This window comes from Hylobates moloch, unplaced genomic scaffold (assembly GCF_009828535.3).
Source record: "Hylobates moloch isolate HMO894 unplaced genomic scaffold, HMol_V3 SCAFFOLD_4, whole genome shotgun sequence".
NCBI classification, from domain to species: Eukaryota; Metazoa; Chordata; class Mammalia; order Primates; family Hylobatidae; genus Hylobates; species Hylobates moloch.
In genome coordinates, this window is record NW_026652279.1 from 27,063,480 (window position 1) to 27,074,092 (window position 10,613).

A 10,613-nucleotide genomic window follows, 5' to 3' on the forward strand; every position below is an offset into this window, starting at 1 on the left:
GAAAGTGGAAAACTATCGGCGGCGGGCCGGGCGCGTTGGCTCACTCCTAGAATCCCAGCACTTTGGGAGGCCAAGGTGGGCAGATCACGAGGTCAGGAGATCGAGACCATCCTGGCTAAAACGGTGAAACCCCGTCTCTACTAAAAATACAAAAAAATTAGCCAGGCGTGGTGGCAGGCGCCTGTAGTCCCAGCTACTCGGGAGGCTGAGGCAGGAGAGTGGCGTGAACCCGGGAGGCGGAGCCTGCAGTGAGCCGAGATTGCGCCACTGCACTCTAGCATGGGCGACAGAGGAAGACTCCGTCTCAAAAAAAAAAAAAAAAAAAAAAACTACAGGCGGCGACGGCTTCTCGGTGAGTAAATAGAGCAGTGGTCATAGTTTCTCGAGGCCCCGCTCCCCTGCGACCTAATCTCTTAAGTCCGGGCCGCGGTCGGCGTTCTCTGGGGCCCCGCGCCCCAAGCCTCGGCTTCCTCATCTGCCCTGAGATGAGATAGTCCCCACAGGTACCTTTCTGCCTCGTTAAAATGAGGAAATGAGAAAGGCTTTTACCCTCACCCCCTTCCCGATGAACTAGTCCAGGCGGTCGGCCTCGTCTCAGTCTGTTCGGCTTCTCTGGAAGCCAAATGGTATCGCACGTGTTAAAGGCGGGTGCCTGGAAGCCGAACGCCCTGACTAACTGAGAATATTGACTAATCCGGATAGCATTCAGGGGAGGAAATGGAGCTATTCAACAGATTCATTGATCTATATAAGCTGCTATAAGTTACATTTACTCTTTCTGTGTAGTACCTCACAGAATTCTGAAATTTTGGATATGACATTCTATGACATTGCATTTAGCTATTCTCACAACTCTGTTTTTCAAAATGTCCAACGTTTAAAATTTTTTCTTCCTCAGTCTTTCAGGAGATTGTCATGGTCGAGAGACTGGACTGCGCCTACCCACTATGAATGAGCAGAACACCATAGCTAATATTAACTTTCTGCAGGTAATCTCTGAGCTTCGGGAGAAGTTGGATCTGCAGCATTGTGTTTTGCCATCACGGTTACAGGCTTTCCAAGTAAAGTTGAAAAGTAAAGGACGAGCAAGGTAAAGAGCTCATGGATAATTGCCACCCTTTTCCTCACATAGGATGTCACAATTTTCTGACATCCCACAGTCAGAGTTGGAGCTTAATACTTACAACTACAAATAATGGTACTATTATGACATTTACATCTAGTATTATATCGTTTTTCAAATTACATATATGTATGTGAGTATGTATGTGTTTATATGTTTTCTTAGCCATTCAGATCAATCCCAGACAGACTACAGTGCGAGTTTATTAGCCATCTTACTCATGAGGTTGTCATTTGCTCCAGGGTACATGGCTACTAAGCAGGAACTCTGATCTTGTAAGTTCTTTTCTGGTAGGTAGAAGAGTAATTTTTTTCCTCTCTGCTACTTGTAGTTCCTCAGGAAATCAAGAAAGCAGCGGTCAGAACTGTATTATTCTCCTCTTTGATGTAATAAAGTCAGCTATTAGATATGAGAAAACCATTTCAGAAGCCTGGATTAAGGTGAGATCTTTAGAACTTTGATTATCAAGGAGGAAATGAGTGGCAGTTAGTGACAGATGTATAACTGAGGTAGACTGAAATAAAAATCTCAAAAGTCATTCAAGTGGAAATGATAGCTGATGGTTGCCATATGGACACACTGGCTCTCAGATGAGATAACGGCATGCTGAATAAGGTGAAACGTGTTTCGCTGATGTGTCATAATATTTTTGTGACTCTCCTGTTTTTTCAGGCAATTGAAAACACTGCCTCAATATCTGAACATAAGGTAATGTTCATGTACTATGCATTTTAAGTATTGCAGACTTAAAAGTAATGACATTGGCTAGCTTGCCTTCCCACTTTCTTTCTTTCCCCTCCCTCCAGTCACTCTTTTCTCTCTTCCCTAGTTGCTCTAATAAACATTAGCTGTCTGGGGAAGATAATCTGAGGTGGTGACTGGCCAGATAGCCTGCCCCACTCACTCTGGATATAAAATAAGCCTACAGTATCCACAAGGGGAAATACTAACAGTGTAAACAAGCACATCAAGATGCAGTCAAAGAAGCCAGGTCCCCACTGATGAGATGAAGAAAATAACCACCTAAGTCTCAGGTCCCTATATCTGCCTAATTGCCCTTCCTTCCACCCAGCACCACTGTCAAGATAATGGCATTCCATGTTTTACTTTACTTTGCCCATGTAGACCTGACTGGAGTAAATCAGTCTGTCCACTGTCAAGGCAGTGGTACTGGATCTTATGTCTCTATTAATTCTAGAAATACCTTCCATCAAAAAGCCAGATGATCGGCTGGGCGCGGTGGCTCACGCCTATAATCCCAGCACTTTGGAGGCTGAGGCAGGCGGATCATCCGAGGTCAGGAGTTTGAGACCAGCCTGGCCAATGTAGCAAAACCCTGTCTCTACTAAAAATACAAAAAAAAATTAGCCTGGCCTGGTGGCACACGCCACTGCACTCCAGCCTGGGCGACAGTGCAAGACTCCATCTCAAAAGATAAAAAGCTAGATGATTGAGTTCCTTAGGTGCTGATTGGTTGCCTTTAAAGATTTTTCTTTGGTTGCAATCTGTTTTGTGGGATTTTTGTTAGTTTTGTTATCCAATTTTTGGATGACCATCTTAAAAGCTTTCATGATGCTGAATAAAGCAATGAAAATTCATAATTTTTTGTGGTGAAAAATATCAAAGTACTCCAACACACTGTTTTTGGTTTTAGATAAACACAAATTTACCACCTTGACTGCCTGCATACCTATTTTTACATATTTGTAATCATTTTATAAATATAAATATAATTTGTATTCTTTTTTCTCTTAACATTTTTTTCTCCATGTGCTTCTGCTTTGTCTTCATTGTTATCTTTAATGACTGTATTCTGGTCTAATGACTCTCAATTTTGGTGTCTTCAGAAGTGGGGCATTCAATTGAGAGAAGTAGTAAAATTTGTTTTTTTTGTCCTGCTTGCCTTTTTAACTTTTTTTTTTTCCTGGAAGCATAGACTCAGATTGCCCTGAATACACTCCCAGTGTTTTCTCTTTTTTTTTTTTTTTTTTTTTTTTGAGACAGTCTTGCTCTGTCACCCAGGCTGGAGTGCAGGCAGTGGCGCAATCTCAGCTCACTGCAAGCTCCGCCTCCTGGATTCACACCATTCTCCTACCTCAGCCTCCTGAGTAGCTGGAACTACAGGCGCCTGCCATCACGCCCGGCTAATTTTTTGTATTTTTAGTAGAGATGGGGTTTCACCGTGTTAGCCAGGATGGTCTCGATCTCCTGACCTCATGATCCACCCGCCTCAGCCTCCCAAAGTTCTGGGATTACAGGTGTGAGCCACCACGCTGGGCCTTTCTCTTTTGTTTGTTTTTTTTTTTTTTTTTTTTTTTTTTTTAAGAGACTAGGTCTTAATCTGTCACCCAAGGTGGAGTGCGGTGACAGCATCATAGTTCATTGCAGTCTCAAACACCTGGGTTCAAGCAAGCCTCCCACCTCAGTCTTTGGAGTAGCTGGGACTACAGGCAAGCACCACCAGGCCTGGCTAATTCTGTTCGTTAGTTAGTTAGTTATTTTGAGATAGAGTTTCACTCTTTTGCCCAGGCTATAGTGCAGTGCCACAATCTCGGTTCACTGCAACCTCTGCCCCCTGGGTTGTAGCAAATCTGCCTCAGCCTCTCTAGTAGCTGGGATTATAGGTGCCTGCCACCATGCCTGGCTAATTTTTGTATTTTTATTGGAGATGGGATTTCACCATGTTGGCCAGGCTGGTCTCAAACTCCTGACTCAGGTGATCCACCCACCTGCCTCAGCCTCCCAAAGTGCTAGGATTACAGGTGTTAGCCACCACGCCTGGCCAATTCTTTTATTTACTTATTTTTTTTTTCTTTTGAGACTGAGTCTCACTGTCGCCCAGCCTGTAGTGCAGTGGCACGATCTCGGCTCACTGCAGGCTCCCCCTGCTGGGGTTCATGCCATTCTCCTACCTCAGCCTCCCAAGTAGCTGGGACTACAGGCGCCCGCCACCTCGCCCGGCTAATTTTTTGTATTTTTAGTAGAGACGGGGTTTCACCGTGTTAGCCAGGATGGTCTCTATCTCCTGACCTCGTGATCCGCCCGCCTCGGCCTCCCAAATTGCTGGGATTACAGGCATGAGCCATCACGCCCGGCCATTCTTTTATTTTTTATAGAGATGAGGTCTTGCTGTGTTTCCCAGGCTGGTCTCAAATTTTTAGCTTCAAGTGATCCTCCTGCTTGGGCCTCCCAAAGTGCTGGGATTATAGGTGTGAGCCACTGCACCCAGCCCTCATATTTTTCTTTTTTAAACTTAGGTTAAGCAAGCTAATTGTGGAGAAAAACCCACAAGGAATCTATAGATGTAAAAAATACAGTTTTTCTCCGCTCTCTTTCCCATTCCTCAGGGGTAATCATCCTTCCAATTTTTTTCTCTTCATATACAAGCTGTAATTGTGTGCAAGTACGGGTATACTCTTATGCATACACATATATATGTTTTTCTATTGTTTTTACAAAAGCAGAATCTTAACTATGATTATGGGTGGTGATGGTGGTGTTTAAAGAGACAGGGTCTCACTGTGTCACCAGGCTGGAGTGCAGTGGCACAATCATAGCTCACTGTTGCCTCCACCTCCTGAGCTCAATGATCCTCCCTCCTCAGCCTCCCAAAGCAGTGGGATTATAGGCATGAGCCTTCTTGCCCAGCCTGATTATCCTTTTGCAGGCTGCTGTTTTTTCCACTTCATGTCAGGAATGTGTTTCCTCTGTCAAAAAATACAGTATGGCTTAGCAGTCCCTAACCTTTTTGGCACCAGGGACTAGTTTCATGGAAGACAGTTTTTCCACAGACTGTCTCGGGGCATGATTTCAGGATGAAACTGTTCCACCTTAGATCATCAGGCACTACTTAGATTCTCATAAGGAATGTGCAGCCTAGATCCTGTGCATGTGCAGTTCACAGTAGGGTTCACACTCCCATGAGAATCTAATGCTGCTTCTAATCTGACAGAAGGCGGATCTCAGGTGGTAATGACCACTTGACCACCCCTCACCTCCATGGTCCAGGGGTTGCAGACCCCTGGTCTAGCTTATTCTTTCTTTTTTTTTTTTTTTTTAATATTTTAATTTAAAAAATTTTTTTAGACAGAGACTCGCTGTGTCACCCAGGCTGGAGTGCAGTGGCAGGATCTCGGCTTATTGCAACCTCCATCTCCCGGGTTCAAGTGATTCACCTGCCTCAGCCTCCTGAGTAGCTGGGATTACAGGCAGTTGCCACCATGACTGGCCAATTTTTTTTTGTATTTTTAGTAGAAATGGGATTTCACCATGTTGGCCAGGCTGGTCTCGAACTCCTAACCTCAGGTGATATGCGCACCTCGGCCTCCCAAAGTACTGGGACTACAGGCGTGAGGCCCCACGCCCAGCCTGGCTTATCCTTTTTGATGACTGTAATATTTCAAAAATTAAAATTACTCCATCATAATTTATTGAACCCTTTCCAGATTGATGGACATTTATAGTCTTTCCAACTTTTCACAAAGTAATTTTCCTAGTAATAGTGAAAATACATACTGGAGTTGGCAAGTGATTGAATCTTTTGATAAATGTGAAGATGTTCAAAGTTACTTCTGTAGCAGTATCACTTTAATGTATATTGGAATGTATTCCTAAGAGATACTAGTGGTTAATAGTTGTGGCACTTTATTTCTCTAAAAAATATGTCTGGGTTTTGTGAAAAGTGTACGTACTACCAGTGGAGTGTGTGGAACAAATGAGCATCATCCATTCTGTGTTTTAATAAGGAAAAGCTGCTGTTTCATTGTAGCAAATGTACTGATTTGTTAACTATTTTTCTATTATTGCATATTTATTGACCTGGTGATGCTTTTCATCATCTATAGCACCAATACTCAGACAAAGAAGTACATTGAAAGGGTGCTAAGAAATAAGATTCGATCAGACTGTATTCAAGAACAGCTGCTCCAGAGTACATTCTCTGTTCATTACTTAGTAAGTGTCAGAGACTATTGATTTTTAATCTAAAACAGAAAGCTTTACAGCTTTCATGTAAAATTTCATCTTAGTTCATTGTTCAAACCCATTGAAATTTTTGAATTTTATGTTTGCATTAACATTTTAATTATCTATCTCAATGCAGTTTGCAACTATGACAAACTAGCCTTTCGTATCCTATTCTAATTAGCCTATAAAAACCTTGAGGGGAATAGGACCAGCCTGTAGAAACTAGTAGAAACGTAAATATGAACCTATTTGAACTATCACTCTTTGGCCATTCAAAACTGGATTTTAAGTGATAATTCCTCTGGAAATGTAAATTATTCAAACTGGAATTTATAAACTGGGAATAATGTTTTGCTGGCTGAACGTTCAGTATATTAACAGTATAGAACTTAGAAAACTGGATGGGCCAGTGGTTTGAGGTTTCGGTTAGGAGCTAATGAGAATACCTCATTGGATCTTACATTTTATATTTAGGAATAGATTTAATGTTTGTATTATTTCATCTAGCAGTTCTTTTCTGTGTTTATTTCTGCCAGTTACATATGCTTTGGGCTGTAATTTTCTAGACACGGAAACCATGTGTAATTTTTCATTGCATTTTCCCCAATAAAGCATTATACCCAGCTTAGTACTAAATGTAAGATTTTTAAAAATTATGTTATCAATAAGGAAGCTATGTATTAACTGGTTATTTACTCTGGGTCCATTAATGTCTATATATATTGCATTATTGATAGAGCATGATCACTTCTCTTCTTTTAAAAAAATCAGTTTAGTTAGCATTGAACTTTATAGACGAACTTCAAATTATAACCAAGGTGGAACATCCCTGGGGGGTAGTGTGATTACGTGAGGAAACTGGGATTTAGAAGATCTGGCCTCCAATCCCAAATTGAGCAGATAGGAATGTACTGTTAGGCTTATAACTTAACTTCTTTGAGCTTAACAGTCAATTATTATCCAAATGTGGACTCCCACTGATGCTGAGAGAAACCTCAGAATGGTGAATATTATTCTGTGTAAAACAAAGATTAAGATTTCTTAAGTTAAAATGAGAGTTGGGGAAGAGAAGTCTGACATTCCAAAAGGATAAGCAACTCTTAGGTTGTGTACTAACTGTTTCCTACAGCTTCTTTTCTCTCTCTACTCTTCCTCCTCAAGGTTCTTAAGGATATGTGTTCATCCATTCTGTCGCTGGCTCAGAGTTTGCTTCACTCTCTAGACTAGATATAATTTCATTTGGCAGTCTCCTATACAAATAATGTATTTACGTTTTTTGACACATACTGCCAGCAGGTATGTGGAAATACTTATTTTGGCAAGGAGGGAACAGAGGAAGAATCATGTAATGCTTATTTTTTGTTGGTTGGAACTTACTGAAGGGAAAGGAACTCTGAACTGGGTCTCAGGAAAGCTCAATTCTTCTCCCAGCCTTGATGAAATGAAGACACTTGACTGGTGGATCTAACTCTGTGTTCTGAGCTCTAAAATTCTCTGTCTGAAATTAAGATACAGATCCGGTCTATTTCAAAACATGAGACACTTTTTTTTTTTAAGATGGAGTTTCGTTCTTGTTGCCCAGGCTGGACTACAGTGGCGCAATCTCGGCTCACTGCAACCTTCGGCTCCCGGGTTCAAGCAGTTCTGTCTCAGCCTCCTGAGTGGCTGGGATTACAGGCGCATGCCACTATGCCCAGCTAATTTTTTGTATTTTTAGTAGAGACGGGGTTTCACCATGTTGGCCAGGCTGGTCTCGAACCCCTGAGCTCAGGTGATCCACCTGCCTCAGCCTCCTAAAGTGCTGAGATTACAGGCGTGAGCCACCGTGCCCGGCCGAGACACATTTTAATAGCATATATCCAGAGAGAGAGGACTGTATTTGTGGAAAATATTTATGAAAGCAAGTAAAGAACAGTGTCTTATTTTTTATTTGTACATATATTCTTCCTATTATTAGCAATGTTAAAACGCATCTGAATGGAACTTTTAAAATGAAGATTTGTAAAAAAAATTTTAAACATTTAAAATAGAGCAGTAGTTGCAGCTGACATGAGGTAGCTGTTGTAATTGAGAATATAATTCTGTTATGACTTATGGAGTGATGGTATAAAGGGAGAATGGCATCTAAGACATTTCTGGACCCTCTTAATGTCTTACAGACACTATCATGATCCATGTTTGCTTGGAAACATTTTTCCTGCCTCTGCCTTCTGGGACTACAGGCCCCCCACCACCGCCAGTATTTTTTGTATTTTGGTAGAGACGGGGTTTCACCTCGTGATCCGCCCGCCTCGGCCTCCCAAAGTGCTGGGATTACAAGCGTGAGCCACCGCGCCCGGCCTAGCCTGTACTATATAGAGAAAACCTTTAAAGCTTTTAGCTCCTTGAGTGCCATCATTTTGAGGAATTTCAACTGATCTTGTACAACCTCAACTTAAAGGGTAAAATTTAACCCATATGGGAAAAAGAAAGAGGAAAACTATGCCAAGGAGCAAAATCAGGAGGGCTTAGGTAGTGCTCACTGATAAAATATGGGAAATAGGTCAAGACGGGATGGTCAAGTTACACTGGCATATTCCTAAATCTCCTGAAGCCAACATTAATGAAAAGATAATAGATGATGGGATTGGGTTGATTGTGATTTTAACAAAGTAGAGATTGGAGAGGCCTCAGTGGTGAATCCCCTTAGAATGGCCATCCAATGGCAAACAGAATGAAGCCAGCAGCCACATCAAGGTAAGAAGCAATATGTTGGGAAAGATTCTGTTTTTTGAGACGGAGTCTAGCTCTGTCGCCTAGACTGGAGTGCAGTTGGCACGATCTCAGCTCATTGCAACCTCTGCCTCCTGGGTTCTAGCGATTCTCCTGCCTCAGCCTCCCAAGTAGCTGGGACTACAGGCACATGCCACCACAACCAGCTGATTTTTGTATTTTTAGTATTTTGTGTTTTTAAACCTCTTTACTTGAAATTTGCTGGGAAAAAAAAAGCAAATGATAGATTTGCTGTGTGTAATAGTGGAAGTGGAGTACATAGCCATAGTTCCAGCATTTTTTTATTCTTACCACAAACATTAAGTGCCTATTCTGTGCCAGGCACTGATATATTAGATCCTCTGCCCTCAAAAAGCTTTGTCTGTTAGGGTAGAGATGGGTCTGTGATCAGCTAACCACGAAACAGTTCAGGTTCTGAGTGCAGTGGGGACACAGAATTGCCTTGTTTCCTAAGAAACATCTCCATCTAATGTGAACTTCACATGGGCTTGCTTTCGTTTGTGGACACCATTCACTGAAAAAGCCAGGCGGTAATCCCAGCACTTTGGGAGGCGAAGGCAGGCAAATCACATGTGCCCTGGAGTTTGAGACCAGCCTGGGCACCATGGTGAAAGCCCGTCTCTACAAAAACATACAAAAATTAGCCAGGTGTGGTGGCATACACCTGTAATCCTAGCTACTCAGGAGGCTGAGGTGGGAGGATCCATTGAACCCGGGGAGTTGAGGCTACAGTGAGCCATGATTGTGCCACTGCACTCCAGCCTGGGCAACAGAGTGAGACTCTATCTCAAAAATAAATACATACATATATAAAAATAAAACAAAAAGAAGAGATTAGATTGGAATCATAACTTGTAACTCGTTTGTATCTTTAGTGCTACCTTATGGCAGTAATTCATACTGGACTGTGACTTTGAACAACTAGTATATTTTTTATCTTCCCCCCTGCCCTTTCTTGGATCCCCAGTCAACACATTTTTTTAATTAAAAAAATTTTGGACTAGGTAATATACATGTGTCAACATTTAAAACATATAGAAGAGTATCCAGTGAAAAATAACTCTCACTTCTCAGTCCTCTAGGCACCTGGTTTGTCTCCCACAGGGGCAATCACTTTATAACCTTCTGACATGTTCTGAGAATTTACAAATTTGTATTTACCTGTAGTTTCCTTTCCCCTCTTGTTCTATATCATACCTTTTTCATTTAGCAGTTTATTTTGGAGATTGCTTTAAATCAGTAATATAAAGCTACTTCATTATTTTATTTTTGAATTTTGATATAACTTAAAATATACCATTTAAACTTTTTTAAGGGTACAATTTAGTAGCATTAAGTATATTCATAATGTTATACAACCATTACCACTATCCATTTCTAGAACTTCTGATCATCCCAAACAGACTTTGTACCCATTAGGCAATAATTCGCCATCTTCCTCTCCCCACCCCCTAATAATCACTAATCACATTCTGTCTATGGATTTGTTCATACTAGATGCCTCATATAAATGGAATCATAACAATATGTATCCTTGTGTCTTGCTTATTTCACTTAGCATATTATTATTTTTTTTAAAAAAAATTTTATTTATTTATGTATTTTTTTAGTAGAGACGGGGTTTCACCATGTTAGCCAGGATGGTCTTGATCTCCTGACCTCGTGATCTGCCCGCCTCGGCCTCCCAAAGTCCTGGGATTACAGGCGTGTGCCACTGTGCCCGGCCAGCATAAATATTTTCAAGGTTCATGTA

General features: G+C 41.5%; 1 protein-coding gene across 2 annotated transcripts; it reads left to right on the plus strand.

Annotated features, from left to right (window-relative positions):
• The first annotated feature begins 60 nt into the window (after nt 1-60).
• Nucleotides 61-8,269, plus strand: LOC116466727 (Fanconi anemia group D2 protein-like). Of its 2 annotated transcripts, XM_032149682.2 has the most exons (5): nt 61-352; nt 899-1,090; nt 1,455-1,563; nt 1,796-1,831; nt 7,250-8,269. In XM_032149682.2, the coding sequence occupies exons 2-5, from the start codon at nt 948-950 to the stop codon at nt 7,313-7,315; spliced, it is 354 nt and encodes a 117-aa protein (XP_032005573.1). In that variant the 5' UTR covers nt 61-352; nt 899-947; the 3' UTR covers nt 7,316-8,269. The 2 variants fall into 2 exon arrangements, 1 of the variants encoding a protein (XP_032005573.1); XR_009213063.1 differs by having other exon boundaries at nt 899-1,563; nt 5,968-8,269.
• Nucleotides 8,270-10,613: the final 2,344 nt, after the last annotated feature.